The sequence below is a fragment of the Columba livia genome, chromosome 4 (genome assembly GCF_036013475.1).
Source record: "Columba livia isolate bColLiv1 breed racing homer chromosome 4, bColLiv1.pat.W.v2, whole genome shotgun sequence".
Lineage (NCBI taxonomy): Eukaryota > Metazoa > Chordata > Aves > Columbiformes > Columbidae > Columba > Columba livia.
In genome coordinates, this window is record NC_088605.1 from 2,960,237 (window position 1) to 2,979,161 (window position 18,925).

General features: G+C 43.5%; 1 protein-coding gene across 10 annotated transcripts in view; it reads left to right on the forward strand.

Annotated features, from left to right (window-relative positions):
• The window catches only part of SLC4A11 (solute carrier family 4 member 11), a 127,348-nt gene that overhangs the window by 65,451 nt on the left and 42,972 nt on the right, over positions 1–18,925 (forward strand). For 7 of the 10 annotated variants that reach the window (XM_065060203.1, XM_065060202.1, XM_065060204.1 and 4 more), the window contains 5 exons: positions 1,754–1,800; positions 6,375–6,606; positions 7,252–7,314; positions 7,856–7,937; positions 17,425–17,548. In XM_065060203.1, coding sequence (XP_064916275.1) covers positions 1,754–1,800; positions 6,375–6,606; positions 7,252–7,314; positions 7,856–7,937; positions 17,425–17,548 — 548 coding nt within the window. The remainder of the gene's footprint in view (positions 1–1,753; positions 1,801–6,374; positions 6,607–7,251; positions 7,315–7,855; positions 7,938–17,424; positions 17,549–18,925) is intronic. The other 3 variants (XM_021292862.2, XM_065060201.1, XM_065060208.1) reach the window with 1 other exon arrangement.

Below are 18,925 nucleotides of genomic sequence, written 5' to 3' on the forward strand. Positions count from 1 at the left end.
GTGTGTTTGCTATTGTTCAGGGTTGTGGGTGTTTTTTTGTCTCTCTAGAACTATTTCTTGCAAGAGCAGAAAACCCAAAACATGTTTTCTCCTCAATGAATATTTATGGCTCCCAAATCTTCCAGCATACTTTTGCATGTGTAATTAGGCTGCAAGTTGAGTAAGTGAGCGTTGAAGAACTACAAATGTAAGAGCCTGGGGAAAACACTTGATGTTTCTGGTTTATTTGGGTGCTTGCTTTTTAATAATAAATAACATTTTTAAGATGAAACAGCTTGTGTTTTCCAAAAGATGTGTCAGAACAGCAGTAATTGGGACCATTGCACCAGCAGACTTGTCTAGTTAAGCGACTCTTTAATCACATGTACAAGGCCCAAGTGAACTTGGGGAGAGGTTGAGTGATATAACCAAAGCCTCTGAACCATCTTATTTGGTTTAGTGGGAGATGAAGGCAATCTTTACCCTCTCCTCCACCAACTCTGCTCCCAGTTTGCATTGCAGCCTTTTAACCCCACCATGGGCACAATTTGAGTTCCTGTTTGATCAGGGATGGTGTTGGTTAAAGCAGCTTTCTGTATGCAAAAAGAAAACAATTGCTTTTTTTTGAGTTCTGGCGGTTTTATATGAATTGCATCCTCCACTTATTGAGATTAGCAGGGCTGGGTTTGAAGGTGCCTGTGCATCAGGTCAGCCTGTGAAATGGAATCATTGCAGTTCTTATAAGTTAGGAATTAAAGTCCAGATCTGGAAAGGAAGCAAAATCTTTGTCTGAATAGCTGTACCTCTGTGTTACATCTCTGTACTTTTCCACAGCTTGGCCTCTGGCAAGGTTTTTGGTCTTCAGTGGGTTTTTTCCAGGCTGTTGCTATGCTCATCTGAATGAAAACTATTCATGCGTTCCCTGTATAATGTGGGGAGCAGCTCAGTCTTGCGGGTTTTATGGAGAGTATGAAGATGGGGACTTGAGGATGCACAGTACCTTGGTACTAGTGATGCTACAGGGAAGTTACCTTGGATACAAACAATATGGAGTGGACTTGTGGCAAAAACAACTGGGCTTCATTTTTTAGCTTATACCCCCCCAAACTTCTTCATAGATACCCTAAGAAAATGTTTATGTTGGTGCTTGGGAGATTGAACTGGGGATTTCCCGGGGACCCTCATCCCCGTGTGTCGGCTGCATATTAAGTGACGTTTAATAGTCCCTAAACAGCAGTTTTCTTTCCCAAGAGCTGTGTTGCTTTATGCTTAGATTTATGGAGGCGGCGTGGTGAGTTGACAGGACATTAATGTGCTCATCCTCGAGTCACTGCGTGTGATCTCTCTTGGAAGTGCCTGGGTGTTATTGTTGACTCTTTAACGAGGACAAGAATGGTTTCCAAACAAGGGTGACTCATGCAATCTTAGCCTCAATCTATCAAACAATGATGCATGGGATTAAATGATTACCTAAAGGATTAGGAGTTAAATTTTTGGGAGGGATGAAGGGTAAAAATACATACGGAATCTGAAGGGAAAAAAAAAAAAAGCTGGAAGGCACAAACCCTGACTGGTCGGATAAAGCCAAAGGCTGTTTCTACACTTTACACTCCCAAAATGGGAGATGTTGTCAAAATTGAATGGTTGGTTTTCTCTAGAGATCATCCTTCACCAAGAGAGCAATACAACACTTTGTTCTGAGCCTTCTGCTTGGTTTCTGCTACCTGTGATCATAATACTGCTCTGATTTTGTCTTATTTTTTCCGTTTTCCAGCTGAAAGTGAGAGCGCTGGCTGCGTGTTACTGCACACATCGAGGAAGGTAAGTAAGAACGCTGCGTGATCTAGTTACTGTTCTTTATAATCTAGAAGCAGCAAAAAGGATCTTGAAACACTCTGTGGGGGTGAGGAGGTGGTTTTTGCTGACCAAAACAGAAGGCATATTAACACCTCCTTCCTTGAATTCCTCTAGCTGTATTTAAACCTTAAAAAGCCATGTGCTGCTTGTTCTCTAAACAATTTCTCTCTAACTCTGGTTGTTCCGCTGCTTTTTGTCCCAGACAATTCCTTGACATGTTAATTCATCACTTTCTCTTCCGCAGCTGCCTGCGAAGGGATCCAAGTCCGCCCCACAGAGATTCAGGCTGCTGAGCTCCTCGGGAGCCGAAAGCAGAAACACCCAATAGACATTGCCGTGATTTGGTTTCCTGTTTATTCCAGCTAATCAGATCTGCCTTCATGAGCTTCAGCAGGAGTGAATTCCCTGGAAACACACGGTCTAGGAGGATGATTAGGAAACAACGCTTAGTTTACGCTTGCTCCCAAGACCGTAACTCAATAGCGATGAGGTGGAAATGCAGAAAACCCCCCCTCATATAGGCTGTATTGCTACAAACCTTCAATTGTGCAAGTACACAGAAAGTATAGAGAGAGGGAATAGGCTTATTTAATACTATGCGCAGTCTTGGTTTTGGGGGCTGTGAGACATGACTCGTGGTAATTTCAGATTTCTTGACTCTTGCTTCATCTGCCCATTGGGGGGACTGTGTGAAAAACGTCTAGCACCACCGATCCTGGTAAATCAAATATTACAGGCTTCGAAGGCTGTTATTTGGGCCCTTAAATCTGTGTCCTAAAGCCTTGGGGGCATTTTAGGGAAGCCTAGAGAGCTCTCTAACTCTGCTTTGATTCTGGCCTCTAAGACAGTTCAAAAGGTATTTCAATGGGCTGAATTAGTAGGGGGAGAAAAATGTGTAAATAACATTAATAGAAGAAACTTTCTGTGTTAAAAACCAAAACAAACCCACCACTAGCAAAACAAACCAAACATTGTTTGGTGTTAAGTCATAGAAGTTAAAATAAGCTATTCTGTTCTCAGGAATGGAAGTATCTTTGATAATAATTTGTCTTGTTTAATACTAGTGCCAAGGTTCTCTGAGTTGCATACACTTGAGTGAAAGTAATGTAAGAACTTGATCACATAAGTGCGAATTCTAAGCTCAAATGCAGGATCTGCCTTTGATAAGTAATAGTTGGAAACAGCTAACACATAAGTGTCTCTTCTATTTTATTTTTCCTTTTTGGAGCTGGAGTAGTCCTGCTTTTCTTGCCTGTTGAGCAACAAATAGCAAAGAGCTAGCAAGCTTTAGCAGGGCTTGAGAAAAGACACCCTTGCCAGTTTTTGCCTCCAAGGAGGACTGATGTAAATTTTGTGCTTCAAATGTGAAGGAAATCGGGACCTGAGTTGTGGAGGAGATGGTTCAGAGTGTCTGCGAAGGGGGAATTGCTAGAAAAATGGTCAGATCCGTAGTGTTGTCTGACTTTTCCCTGTCTCTAGTAGCCTGTGGTTCTTGTGCCCCTCTGGAGTGCAGGAAGGGCAAGCTGTGTCTTGGGCAAGTTGCGATCTGGTATGGCGCTTGGTAGCCATAAATAAGGAGAAGCTCCTTTGACACATTTTAATAACCATCACAGTGTGTTTCTGAGGGAATTGGCCCAAGTGACTGTGGCAACAGCACAGGTAGAACTCTGCTCAGGACAAAATGCTTTTTGGACACCCCTTCTGAGGTTCTTGCAGTAAGTGGAGTGGTGTCCAGAGCAGCCACCCAACAGAGAACCTGCATTTTGGGCCTTCTTGGTGAGCGTTGAGAGCTCTTTTTTTGCACAGGTAGTATGCAACTTTGGCCAAGAGAGCTGCCTGAAGCCAAGGGAAGCTGTTTCAACGTGTTCCCCCTTCTTTGGCACAACAGTCTCCCTCTTTGCCAGGATGCAACGTGCAGCTTTGCAATCAAGGATATTCAATGCTATTAAAACAGCTATTAGGTAGCTGTCTTGGGTTTCTTGCTAAGCAGTTTCCAGCATCAAGTATCCTGGTGTGACTTGACTATCTAGATAAAAATATCTGCGAAGAAGCAATCATTAATCTCTCCTGAAACCGGCGAGTGTTCTGACTGGAATAGTTCAGTTCAAGCTGTCTCTGAGGCATTGCTGTACCAGCACTTCCATTCATTTTATCTTGATTTGTCTCAGGGAGTGATGTGTTCATATCTTTTCATGGTGACTAGTTGTCTCGAGGTGTTTAATGTGCATGTCTTCCCCGGAGTTACGGGAGAGACAATAAGGGCGGCTATTGTCCCTATTTCCTATAAAGGACCAGGGCTATGAAACAGGAGTTGATGTGGGGTTATTTACCCAAAGCGTTGCCCGAAGCCTGTGGCAGAGCTGGAGCTGAATCCTTATGAAACATTTCTTCATGGAACTGGTGGCTGGGCATTGGAACAGGCTGCCCAGGACAGTGGTGGAATCACCATCCCTGGAGGGATTTCAATGATATATAGATGAGGCTCTTAGAGACATGGTTTAAGTTATGGTTTGACTCAATGATCTTTGAGGGTCTTTTCCAACCAAAATTATTCTGACTTGCAGTTGACTGGGTTGTCCTGCCCCAACGAGCAAATGCTGCTGTTGTGCACAGGAGGATCAGTGTTGATTGAGATGATGTGGGCCCTCTTTGGATGCCTTTGATCCGTGTCTGCTGTCCCTCAGCTTTCTCCTTCTACTGTTTTGCTTCTGGTGGCTTCTCTTGTGCATGGGAGAAGTTGGTGATACGAAGCCACTGCTGCTTTTTTTGCAAGCTCCTCGGCACGGTGGCACTCCTGATCCTCTTAACCTTCCTCCTACCTCCATGGGTACCTCTTCTGCCATCCTCATCAAATCCTCTCTAGGTCATTTGGCTTCTTTGCTGATTGAACCTACATCCTAGGTTGGATTTTCCATGCAAGACAAGCTGAAATGAGTTACCTTTGGGAGGTGGCTGCTGGTCATATGGTGACCCCGTGAAAACCAATGTTACAGATGGTGATAGGTGTTTTAATTTGCTATCATACAGTGATAATTTGAGAATGACATTGCCGTTTGTGGTTAAATGGTGTCTTTTAAGTGGAGTTGTAACATGGCTGTGTCACTGTCTCCTCTCCTAAGAGCAGATGGCAACAAAGCCTTGGGGGTGGGAGCTGAAATCTCTGTGAATCCTCTCCTGGATGCTGTGTAAGAAGTGATTGATGCAGAGTAAAACAGTGCTAATTGCGATGGATGTATACTGACAACTTGATAGTTGCTGTGATAATTACAGTAATTAGGGAGATGTTAGCATTTTTTCCCTGCGTCTAGGCTGTAAATGGAAAAGGTAGAGAAGGTTTGTGTGAGAGGAGGGTGTCCATGACTCAGGCTCTGGGGTGGTTCCGTAACTTGGGGGGGAATGCGCCAAGATCCTGATTGTGGAGGCAAATTGGTGTCAAACTTGTAAAAGCCGCTCAAAGCTTGATTCTTACTGAGCTTAATGGGAGCTGGGGGTTTAAATGTACCTTGACAATCTGCTCCTCAACACCATGAATTCAAGCCTGGCCGCTTTCCCGTTGGAAGGAAGACGCGTGTCGCAAAGCGCGATTCCCATTTCCTCGCTCCATCTTAAGCTGTTGAAGGAGAGGACAGAACTGTCAGTCCTGGAGCACACTGAGAGTGCCAACTGTGTGCGTGGATTTCTGACGGCTGTGAAATGGGAATGATGCATTTTGTAGTCTGATCACTCAATTAACGAACTTCACAGCTGACAAGTACAGAAAGAGGTTGAGGTTCTGTAATACAGCAGGATTGTTTCTTCCATTTCAAGGCCAACAAGTCTGGGACAGCAGAAGGAACCAGCAGAGAGTTGAGACAGTATCAGTCTGTATCAGTCGCTGTCTACTGTCTTTTTTTTTTGTTTTTCCCCTCCTGTCACACATTAATTCAAAGTTTAAATGTTATGCACAAAGGCAGAAACTTCCCTGGGAGCAGGAAGGATAGAAATGTAGGAAGCACCAAAAAATGTAATGACCCAGATGGCGTTTCCTTCTCCCACTTCAGACTCCCAAACTGGGAGCACTGGGGAGAGGTGGTTTCCAGTTTGAGAAGAACTGGGTTAGGTTGCCCTGAGGTACATACTGAGCTCAGAGTCTATTTCTTCCAAATGGCTTTTCACACATCTCTGCAAGCTTCTGGAATTATCTAAACTTAAAGAGAGTGTTAAATGCTCTCTTAAGCTAACTTATGTGCTTTATCCTGGGCAAAAAAACCCTAATGTTTTTATTCTGCTTTCCATGTCAGGGTATAAATGGTACCTAAGCATTCACCTGTGGTGACTCTGTTATGGTAATATACTGAAGGCTTGTGTTTTCAAGTCTTAATAATATGACAGAAACCTGATTTTTCCTGTAACATGAACTTGAACAGTCAAAGATATAGTAGAGTCATTGGTTTGGTGGCAGTAACTTCAATGGAACTGCTTGTGAACTACACAGAACCTACACCTCTGCTGTTGGGTGTTGTGTGCAACTGTCTAACCCTCTTCTTTTCTTAACACAGTACCTGAAATTAAAGAATTTTGAGGAGGAAGTCAGAGCCCACCGAGATTTGGATGGGTTCTTGGCCAGAGCCAGCATCATCCTTGATGAAACAGCCACCTCCTTGGACGATGTTCTTCGGGAGATGCTGAAACACTTCGCCGAAGATCCTGAGAACATGGAGCCGAGCTGCAACTTTGAAAAAATCATGAGCACTTTATTCACGGATTCAGGGACCCCACGAGAAGGGAATGGTAATCAACTCTTGATTTGGTTTTGCCTGCGGGTTACTGTTACGTTGTCATCATTTCCATTGGTGATGTGTTGAACACTCACTACCATGTGGTCCCCAGACTTGCATGTTGCATGTGACACTTGGGGTTTATTTTTCCATGTCACCCAGGCTGAAGGGTCTCGTGTCTCTGGGGTTTTTATGTTTTCGTGGGGTCTCACCCCTGTTTCATTAAGATGAGACATGGTGATGTTCTCTGGGTGAAGAAGTCTACGGTGCTGGAATATCTTGTCTGTTTGGACCCATTTGATGTGCTTGTCCTCAGAAAGTGTCTGATGCTCTTCAGCCAAGAGACACTTGCTGGTGCCCCTCCAGAAATGCCTCCTTTGTCTTGTGATTCTCCATCTGAGTTCACGCAGACTGGGGAAGTTTAATGCTTTGGAGAAGTAATTGGTTGGGAAGGGCTGAACCTTCACGTTGCTCCCAGCCCACTGGAAGGGATGAGAGCCGCTTGGTTTTCCTTCAGAAACTCAACCAGGGCAGCGCTAACCAACATCGTTGGCCCACATATCACCTTAAATTATCAGCAAATATCATAGTCTAGTCTAAAATGCTACCTTTTAGCCCAAGATGTAAAGAAGCTTAACTAAGCGTTGTTTCTCTGTAGGCACCCCCGAAGTTTCAGAGTCAACAAGAAAGAATATACAAACATGTACATCGCACCTCAAATGTAACTGTCACAGCCTGAGTGAATTTGTTTAACAGATATGTCGAGTCCTGAGCATGTAGTAAGCATGTTCATGCTTTGGTTACTTCTTGCTACCTATCTTAGAGCTTTGCATTTATAATCTCTTTAATTTAGGCTTTCTGCCAGTAAAGAAAAGTTAAGCAGTGCCACAAAATAATATAAGAACAGTAATTAGGAAGAGGGAGAGAGAAGGCAGGGGATTCAGAAGCTGATGCCTCAGTCCTGTCTGTGTGTGTGTGTTGAGTAATACTAATCTAATAACCTAATATTGCAGTAGGTTGATGTTGGGAAGGGAACACAGCTGCCTTTGCAAGCTGTGAATAGTTTAAGGACAGAATTCAAAAGCATCAAAACAAATGTTTCCATCTTTCTCTGTCACCCCCTCATCCTTTCATCAATCCACTGCGCAGATAAATAAGTGTGCTTGGTATTAGTACTCAGCTTCCATTTGAAAGGAAATGTTATTTGCAGTTGCAAACTGAACATGGGTAGCCTGTAACATTTCCCTTTCTTCTTTTCTTAGTTCACCTCTTATCGGACACAATTCAAGGGGTCACAGCGACAGTCACAGGGGTGCAGTATCAGCAGTCCTGGCTCTGTATCATGTAAGTACCTCTGTTAAATTAGCAGAATCCACTGAATGCTCAAAATTTGTAACTTTTCCTGCTGCTGGGAAAAACAGTGGTTCTGAATGTGCTCTTGGAAGTCAAGATGGTGATGCCCTCTCCATCTCTGCATCCTGTCCTGGGGGATCTCAGTCTCAGCATTGGGCTGCTTCTCTTTGCAAATCACAGTATCACAGTGTGTTTGGGATTGGAAGGGACCTCGAAAGATCATCTAGTCCAATCCCCCTGCTGGAGCAGGAACACCCAGGTGAGGTCGCACAGGAACATGTCCAGGCGGGTTGGAATGTCTCCAGAGAAGGAGACTCCACAACCTCCCTGGGCAGCCTGTTCCAGTGCTCTGTTACCCTCACTGAGAAGAAGTTTTTTCTCAAATTTAAGTGGAACCTCTTGTGTTCCAACTTGATCCCATTACCCCTTGTCCTATCATTGTTGGCCACCGAGAAGAGCCTGGCTCCATCCTCATGGCACTCACTCTTTATATATTTATAAACATTAATGAGGTCCCCCCTTAGTCTCCTCTTCTCCAAACTAAAGAGCCCCAGCTCCCTCAGCCTTTCTTCATAAGGGAGATGCTCCACTCCCTTAATCATCTTGGTTGCCCTACGCTGGACCCTCTCCAGCAGTTCCAAATGGTCAAGCAGCAGCTTGAGTGGAGACGACTGCAGTCTCTTCAGGGAATTAAGCTGCTGGATGTTATTGAAATCTGGTGTTAATAAGCTAAGAATGCTGAAAAAAAGTCTGAGCCAGAAAATGCTAATTACTGAGAAATGTTAATGAGAAGAACTTCTGAAAGGGACAATCAAACTGGTTCGTGGATGGCTTTGCCTGCCAAAGTCTGGGAACTTGTACCAAAAGTTCTCATAGGTTCTTTGACGAAAACATCTCAACTTTGTAGCTGAAAATTGAAGTCATAAATTCCAACACTATTTAGACACTGATAGCTTTGTCTGACAAATAATTCAGACACTTATTAATTGTCAACACTGTTAAACATCAGAGCAGACCCTTAAGACAGTAAGGACTCCTGTCACCTGGGATTTATGAGACGTGGTGGCTTCACCCCAGCTTCCACTTGACCCAAACTGGATTTTGAAGTATTGTCCTGAAGTCAAGCGCATTGTGTGAGCTAAACCGTCCCTTCCCAGAGGATGGCCAGAACCTGAGTCGCTGAGCCAGCCAAAACAATGCGATTTGGCTTCTGTCTGTTGCTTTGTACCTACGCAGTCTCTAAGTCAAATTATCAAGAAATATGTTAATTTGTGGAGAAATTACTGGGATATGTTGGAGAGGTACCTAAAGGCTCGGGGAGTACATGCACATGTTTTGGCCTTCACTGCCAGTTTGCTAGGACAACTGTCACAATGGGTGTCCTACTAGCATTTTTCTCCTGTCCTCTGCTTATGGCTGGAAGAAAATCTATTCTGGTTTGGAAACAGATTATTTTTAAAAAGAGGAGGGAAAGCAACAAAAGCAACAAACCCTCCCTACCCTTCTTTCTAATCTCTAATGAAAGAGAATAACATGGTCTTTATATAAAAAGGTAACTATTCCATATCAGGGCCCTGTTCTGCAAAACAGGTGAACTGGGTAATGTCTGTGCTACATGTGCTACTGCCAGCTCTACACATACATCTGGCATGTACAGAGCAGCTTGCACAAAGAAGAAAATGAGCTTATACAGTTAAATGGTCTTTCTGTACTGCTCAACCAAGAGGGTTTTTGATGCCATAGGTAGTGTAGCTGCAATGAGGATACGCACATTCTACTTTAAGAAGGGTAGAGGGTGGAGGTTTCTACAGTGACATGGCTCTATGGAGGCTTTAGAGAGCGTTAACTTAATAACAAAGCTTTTCTTGAGGTCACAATACAAATGCTATCATTATAGATATGAAGCTGAAAAGGGTAGGTTCAGCCTTTCTGTAGAAAGTGTGCCAAAGCTTTAAACACATCCATGTGAGTAATGCCAACTTCCAGGACAAGACATGATTTGAAAAATAAGCTTAGAGCCTGAAGGTGTCTTGTACAAAACTATCCTTGTTTCTTCCTTTTGTTACTCTGAAGAGGGAGTAGAAAGTGGTGGGAAAGCAGTGATGAGTTATTAACTATAATTATCTAATTATTGTGCTGTATTTCTGCCGTAGCTATTGTGCAACAGATTGTGAACCATATTTTTAGATCTTACATTTTTCTTGAAGTTGGATTGCAAAACAACTTCCAAAACCCTGAAGTAAAAGGAATTTGTTGATGAAAAAATTATCCATATGTGTGGGAAGACCCTTTAAGATATCTGCTGTTCTTTATCATTGCATTTAGTCTATACTCTTTGTTAAGTTTTAAGTTAGCACTAAAGTTTTTTGTGCATGTTTTTATTGCTAGTGGATGAGAGAGGCTTGAGTATCATGATAGGATTGTATTAACGAGGAAGAGTAGCTCTGAGACTTGGTAGTGCTGCTTCTGCATTGTTTTAGAAGGGAAATATTGAAGCTGAAACTAGTTAGAAAGAAAAATCTTGTGTAGGATTTTCACTGGGTTGTGCGTAGTCTGGATGCAGAGGAGCATTCATAATGACACAATTTGATTCTCTTTTCTATGCTGTAGAAATGGCTGTTCTTTCTTGTCTGCCCTGTCCTCAATGGGAAGCATGGTGGGGAAGATCTAGGGTGAAATAGCTATTCTGCTTCTGTTGGAATTGGTGCTTTCCTGACAGTTTCAGGTCTATTTAAACCGCCAGCAAGGTCTGATGTACCATATAGATCTGGGCTGGAGCCACATGACAGAACAAATTGTTGGGGAATTGAAGATCTTGAGACTTGAACATTCTCCTGAAGTGTCCAGGAAAATAATTGGCTTCTGAATCACAATAGAATTTAGGGGTTATTTTAAGTCAAGAATAGACTAAAACTTGACCTTGCTGAAGCCATACCAGGCTACTTAAGCTTATGGAAACTCTGAGACTCCTTCATTAAATTCTGTGTAGCTGAGAGCAGCACAACACTGCGTGCCCCACTAAGAGCGATCTTCACCTCTAGAAGAATGAAGGTTACTAGTTACTTGTGTCTGTGATGGTTTTCTAAATAGAAAGCAAGTCTCCAGAGTTATGGATCAGCTTCATCAGTCAATGACATGATCTCATAGCTTAGAAACCATGGACACAACTCTTTCTTTCTCCTGTTTACAGCATTTGCCAGAAGGGTAAGACACAAACCAGCATGGAGATCTCTTGGTGCTTCACTGTGAAGCTGCTGGTTGATTGTTTATTGTTAGAGAACTAATGGCTGTGGTGAGGCTGCATCTGGAGTTCTGTGTCCAGTTCTGGGCTCACCAGTGTAAGAAGGACAAGGAATTACTGGAGGGAGTCCAGAGTCCAGTGGTGGCTACAAATATGTTTGGGGGCCTGAAACATCTTTCTTATGAGGAGAGACTGAGAGAGCTGGGGCTGTTCAGCCTGGAGAAGAGAAGCTGAGGGGGGATGTCATCAATGCTGATAAATATCTCCAGGGTGGGTGTCAAGAGGATGGACCAGACTCTGTTCAGTGGTGCCCAGTGACAGGGTGAGGGGCAACAGGCACAGACTGAAATACAGGAGGTTCCATCTGAATATGAGGAGCAACTTCTTCACTTTGAGGTGCCAGAGCCTGGCCCAGGCTGCCCAGAGAGGTTGTGGAGTCTCCTTCTCTGAGACATTCAAACCCGCCTGGACACGACCCTGTGTGATCTGCTCTGGTGACCCTGCGTGAGCAGGTGGGTTGGACTGGATGATCTCCAGAGGTCTCTTCAACCCCAGCCAGTCTGGGATTGTATAACTTTAGATTAAGCATGGTATGAGAGATCCCTAAGGCTAAATATGTTAAATTAACTGTTAACTGTCTGCTGGTGGATCTCTGTCCTTGATGTCCTCCTAGCACAAACACCAGCTGTCTGGGTTATTCAACAAATGCTGCCTGAGCTGTGTGGACTTCCCAAGGCATCACAATTTCCAGGCTAAATTCTCCTTGCCAGGAGATACACATAATTGCTTTGTTCCAAAGCTGAACCCTTAGAAAAACATGAAAGCAAGCTACTTTGTAGTCTGGGTTGAGACATTGAAGAGTGTTTCCTTTAGCTGCATTGATAAGGCACATGGATTGGTGAAGGACTTATTTTCAGTGCATGGAAGTGATTTGCTAAAGCTGTTTCAACAGGCGAAGCAGGGGAAGAAGCCTCTCTGAAAGCACAGGGTGGTTTCGTGGTTTGTGTGTTCCATGTTGCTATAAAATTGCTTATTCTGATATAGTGTGTTATTGCGAGGATTCCTGTGGAGGAGTTTAACTTGGAAAAACCCAGGTAGCTTTTCACAAACAGGTATTGTGAAGTTATTTTGGCTATCAAGCAAGACTGTTGTTCAAACAGAGTAAAGTTTAAGAGCAGTAACTTCTCAGATTTAATGCGGAACTGATGGTTGTGTGAAATGCATTACTAATGGATCTCTTAGCAAAAGTAAAAGCAAAGCCTTTCTCATGTGCTTAAGAGTTGGTTCAGACCCAGAGGTGCTTGGATCTGTAGAAAAGTCATGTTGCTTCAGGTTTTGCTGTAGAATAGATTTCAAACAGAGATGCTTCAGTTGCTATGTATTCCTCAGAGTAGCTGCCTTTCTTCCAAAGATCAAAGTGGGTTGCTATGGGAAATTAAATAGTTCAACGGTTTAAAACAAATATCCTTTAGAGGAATGAATGCAAGATTTGGAGTGTTGTAAACAAGAGCCTCTTCTCCAGAACTTACTTGCATCATCTCTCAAATGTTCTTTGGGTTCCAAGAACTGCTTAATTTTCTTTTGAGTGCCTGTAGCCACACTTGTTGGGCTGTCTTAAGTTACGTTGGGGAGCTGAAGTGCTTGAAGATGCTGTGTTATGAAAAGGAGTTCTCAAATTCAAACCCTTCATTAGGAATTTGGATCCTGAAATAAACCTCTTGGTGAGAAGGATGACTCGTTCCAGTGTGTGCGGGGAGGAGGAAAGGTGTCTCCTTATACATTGACCTGTAGGAAATACTTTTTCCAGCAGAGATGAACTGTGAGAGGAGATGGGTCTTTCTGGAGCTCAGCAAAGCGCATTTACCCATCCAAAACAATATCCAGCTTGGAGCGACTTTGAAACAACGGTGCCAAGCTGCGGGTGAGCTGGTTTGCTGGTCACAGCTTCGTTCCTCACTTGCACATTCTGGTTTCTGAAAGCTTGTGCCTGGAGCGGCTCCGCGGAGGAAGATTTATTTGCAGCGGATGAGAACAAGAAGTGTCGTTGTTGTTGTGCATGGGGACAGGAAAAGGCTGGCTAGCTGATTACCTCTGCTGGGCACTTTTTCTTACTGCAGGGGATAATTTGTTTCTGAATTAACTTCCTTTCTTGCCCTGTTTAAAGAGGGTTTCTGTTTCTCTTGGGTCTCCATAGTTTGACCCTTTTTATGATTTGTTTGAGAAATGTGTTATTACTCCGATAACATCTTGGGCGTGGGGCAGACCTGCAGCGTGTGTGACTCGATGGATCAGTAATTTTGGTGGAACGTTGCCAGTTCTCACCATCCAAGTGCCACGCTGAACGCTGCTAGATACCCAGCCTGGAAAGAGAGGACGGCAGCAAAGGAGAAATACATGCTATAATTTAAATGCCCTTTTTATGAGCTCAATTATTGGAAGATCAAGATAAAATTGCTGAGAACACAACCTGGCATCTCATGAAATCATAGCACAGCACTTTCCTGTGTGACTAATACTGGGTGAAAACAGATTTTTCAACTTGTTGGCCAAACCGAAGGGGAATCAAATTTAGCTCAACTCAAACCAAAAGGGAACTTGGAGGCTTTGGCCAAACCAGACATGATTTAGAGTCAGCTGAAAATGTCTTGCTAGTTCTCGGATGTTTTGGGGCTTTGGCTATTTACCCTGGAGGCCTTTTTTCTCTTAGTGGGAACTTCAGTGCTACTTGAAAAAAAAAATTGCTTGATTTTCAAAGTGACTTTCATATTGGCCTGAATTATGCTGAGTTTTATGTATTATATTTGTATCTGAATTCTGGAATTAAAAGTGGAAGCTGTAGGTGCTACATGAGGGAATAGGATTTGAGGCAACTAAATAATGGCTTAAATTTGAAGAAAAGCTTGAGATGCTGGATGACACACAGGCAGAAGTGACTTGGCCTTGTGATAGAAGTACTAGTACATGATCTTTTTACCCAAATAAGTAGGTATAATAGAGCAAGACCAGGCTCAGTGCGGGTGAGGCTGCGTTCTGCACAAAGGTGCTGTTTTTCTCCTCCATGCAGCAATGCTCAGGTGCATCAGACCTGTTTAAATCTGCTTTTACTCTGGTTTACCCTCACTAACCAACTCAGCCCGATTTGTAGAGCTGTTATTGACTTAAATCGCATCCATACATTGACCTAAATTAGGCTGGAAATTCTTCACTCAGTTTTACTGATGTAAGTGATATTGGGATTTGGGTGCATGTGTTGGTGCCAAGAGGGCTCTTAACAAGAGAGTTGGAAAAAACACTCTTATAGGTGTGAGAAGTCTCAAATTCCAGCTCTGTGCATAAAGCTATTCCAGAAAAAAATGGGTAATGATGACGTTGGGTTTCTTGAGAATATGCTCGGTGTTGCTAAATCTTTCATTATGGCCTAAGCTCTGTAAGATCCTCTTGTTGCACACTCTCCCAGTCCCTCAGGGTAAGGAAACAGTGGATCCTGGTTTAGAAAAACACAAGATTTTTGGGGTGGCTGCTAGGAAAATTCAGAACACCTCTGAAGAATGAGCTTTGTGATTCAGTGACAAAGAGCAGCCTTTTAAATAGTCAGGATTTCCCATTTGTACCCAAGACACTCTTGAGCTGAAGGGGTGATGTAGCCCTGTGGACTGGCGCTGTTGGGTTTAGATAGAAATTACTGGAGCTGAAACACAACCCTGTCATTTAGGGGAGAAAACTAACTGCAGAAGAACATGTGACTTGCTTAATAATTGCACTATATAATAGATTTTTTCCAAATAACTTGCTATATTGCTACATGACTTCACATGTTGTAGCAAGAGGAGCAGGGCTCCCGCCTGTTGGCTCTTCTCCCTTAAGTAAAATTAAGCTGAAATTGGGGGAATTGTGTGAGGTTTCAGTTCTTTTTGCTCAAATGGAGTAGGAGCAGGCAAGCAGGAGAGCTCACTGGGAACTTGGACCTAGCATGTACGAATTTAATTGCACGTATGTGACTTGGTATCCTGCCCAACTTCAGGCTCCGGGGCATGTGCTGGTGTGATCAGGAAAGGGGTGATGTCTGGAAAGCATTAGTACGGCTCTGAGCAGGAGGTATCTGATACCTGCTGCTGGCCATCTCTGGAATAGAAATGATGCTTTCCTTTTCAAAATGAATTAACTGGTGAGCTCAACAGCGGAGGTATGAAAATGCTGAGAAATGAGCACAAAATAAGGGCCACTTTTGCCAGCGGTGCATTAACCATTCACTGTTGTTGACCAGTTCAGGTGGATGAAGGTGAGTGAACTGGAGGTGTTGGACCACTTCAAAGTTCTCTTGTTAGTCTAAAGCCCAGAGTGCACCTGTTTTCCCCATTAACTAGTTGAACTATAACACAAGGAGATTCTGTCCAGCCACAGCAGGATTGCTAATGAGGGCTTTGATCTGTCTAAAAACCAGTGTAGTCTGTGCTCATTTGATCCCTTGGGAGAGAAGGACAAGGATTGTTGCAGATCCAAAATACAACTCTGGAAGCTTGCTTTCTATTTCCAGTTTCTTCAGAAGAGATTTACTCCTAACATTATACGTAATAATCAAAGCAGGTCCTATATATGTATTTTTTTCCCCTCCCTTCAAGGCTGATACAAATGATCAGAGTTGAAAAAGGAAAAGGGGCTGTGGTGGAGGGAAGTTAGGAAATAAATGAAATACTCTCATCTTATTAATGACCTACATTGTTCTAATTAAGCTGTTTGGTTGCTCTCAGACAAGTGCCTTTGTCAGATTAATTTGCACAAGTCGGCTGCTTCCAATCTGTGATCAGCAAGTCAAATTCCATAAGAGAAAACCATGGTGTGATTTTTTGTGTGCATGTTTTTAAGAACTTGATAGAAAATGTGATGTGCTCCTGACTAGAACATCTCTAGCCAAAGGTCGTCTTCAGTGGAACAACCCTCAGGGTGCATGGGTGCGGGAACACATCTTAAAAGGAAAAAGGTGGGTGAGGATTATGGAAGAGAAGTTGGAGGAGAGATTATTTAAGGACCGATAGGTGCTTGCCAAATGAATAAAAGGGAGCAAGTAGTCCAAGTGACTTTGAACCAGCTGAAAGAAATCACTCTGAGGTAGGAAAACACACTTCTAGACCTCTTTCAGGTAGTCAAAATTTGCGTATGTATCTTGTCAGTGCTTTTCTGAAAAGTTGAAGTAATAGGTGGCTTTAACAGGAGCAGAAGATCTGCAGTCCAGGCTGGTGTTAACCTCCTCCTGCAATTGCACTGTTTAAATATCCCGGGGGGAGACAGACCTGGTCTTTCACAGCCTCCAAAGATGATCTCTGTGTTTATTTCAAACAACTTGTTGCTGCTCTTTGTAATGGGAGTCAAACAGCCCTTGTGTGCCCAGCGCTGCAGGATTGCAGCCAAGGATTTCCCTCCGAGCACTAATCCTGCCTGTGACAGCCTCTGAAGATCTTGAGCAAGCAGGTCAGCTTGGTTTCTGTAACACACCTGGACCAGAACGGGGAAAAATAACAGCTGCAAGCAAATAGGGAAAGCCGTTCAAACAGAGAGGAAGATCTGCCCAAGGCAACAGCAGTGGAAATGTGTTGGCTTGGCATCTTGCCTTAATGTTTCTAAAAGCACTTTTGGAGATCAGGTGAAATGAAATTAATTGTAAACTGCTTTCCAGTAACGTAGGTGTTGTTTTTTTTTTTCTTCTAAAAGCATTTTTTTTTTTTCAGAAACTGCTATAATACCACAAGTACTACATGTGTTATATTGTCTTTTGATTTCTTGGCTATTAAAAAGCAAATGAGGAAGAGAGATAATACATCTTCTAAGTTATGTCCTGTAAAATAATAACTGTTCAAATTCTGCAAGAGAGCTAGCAGAATTGGGCTAACAGTAGCTTAAAGTCACTGCTTAATACTTCCAAAGTGAGCTTTTCACAACCAATGTTTTGTGTTTCTCAAAGTTGAAATGTGTTAATAGACCTTGCACACCAGAAGAAAGCAGTTTTTATGGTGCAGGTGGTGAGAGCCTGGCCCAGGTTGGGCAGGGAGGTGGTGGATGAACCATCCCTGGAGACATCCCAGGCCAGGCTGGACGGGGCTCTGAGCAACCTGAGCTGGTGAAGATGTCCCTGCTCATGGCAGGGGGGGCACTGGGGGAGCTGGGAAGGTCCATTCAACCCAAACCATTCTGTGATTTCATGTGTCATAGTGCCAAGTATAACAATGCCATCTTCTTTGACAGTTGCACTATAAGGTCCCTTCAGCGACGTCACGTTTGCATCAGCCGCCTGGAGAGGCCTCAGAATTGGGGTGAAAACTCCTGCGAAGTGAGATTTGTGATATTAGTCTTGGCTCCTCCTAAAATGGTGAGTATCGTGCTTTCGGTTTTCTTTCTGGTGCTTCAGAGGGTTCTCCCAAGATTGCTTTTCTTTTGTCTCCTTCTAGGGTTAATGACGACACACATCATTTTTAAAACACAAGGGGGTGTGAAAAGGCCTGAGATCTTCTCCACAGTTGTCAAGATGGTTTATACTAAGTGTTTGTGAGGGTTAGATTAGTCAGCTGTGTCCTCATGGGACCTTGGGACGTTCTAGTCTGGTCTGTCTGTCGTCTCCTCTCTCCGCCACTACCCTTGTTTAAATGGAAATACTGGTGTTTCCTTACTTCCCAGGATTTTCTGGCAGGCTAGAATGGCTTCTAGCCTGACTGGGAGGAGAACACTGCAGATCAAGTATGTCCATAGTCCCCATACACTTTTTGTTAGAGCTATGGCTGTGATGTGTGTAGTACTTTCTCTTTAGTACCTCCTCTGGAGACATTCAAAACCCACCTGGACATGTTCCTGTGCTACCTCACCTAGGCATTCCTGCTCCAGCAGGGGGATTGGACTGGATGATCTTTTGAGGTCCCTTCCAATCCCAAACATACTGTGATACTGTGAGTATTCCCTCCAGCTTTATCAGTTTAGCTGCTGTTTTTAGAGGTAAGTAATGTTGTTCCTGGTTAAATCCATGTTTGTGAAGGTCTCTTGCAAGTCTGCAGCTGATACCCCACTGCAAGAGTCTCAGTTGCTTTCCAGCGAACTCTCTTGATGGGACTGACAGTTACACTACAGCTGTGGTTCCTGTGGTTGTGGATGGACTGATGGAACCAAGAGGAAGATGTAGTTTTGTGACCTGTATGGCAGTATGGGCAAGACTGTTTGGGAGCTGGGGTGCTTGTAAGGTCAGACTGTGCTGAGGTCCTTTGGGATGTGTTTTCATAGCTATTGGCACTCAAACCTGCAAGGTTAAAGCTTGATCAAGTGTACTTAGTAGTTCTTTGGTGTAGACAAGGCTAACAAATGACCCAATAGAACACATTTACTGCGATATCACAAGGGGAATCAAGGTCAATTGGGGATCACCATCCTGTCTTCCTAGAAAGCACTGGCTTGATGAAGATGGCGTGTTCTTCTAGCTAATGGTGGATTGGTTCAAAGCTCAAGACCTTTTCACACTTCAGCTGGCTGTTTATACCTTGGGGCTACTAGGTCTTTGTGTCTAGGAGATGCTGGAGAGGTTGTGGACTTTGTCTGGAACAGGACATATCCTGATTCAGTTTCCTGCTCTCTAATGCTATCTGTGTGACCTTGAGACCTTCTAGTCTGGTCTGTCTGTCTCCTCCCCTCTCCACCACCACCCTTGTTTAAATGGAAATACTGGTGTTTCCTTATTTCCCAGGATTTTCTGGCAGATCTTTCC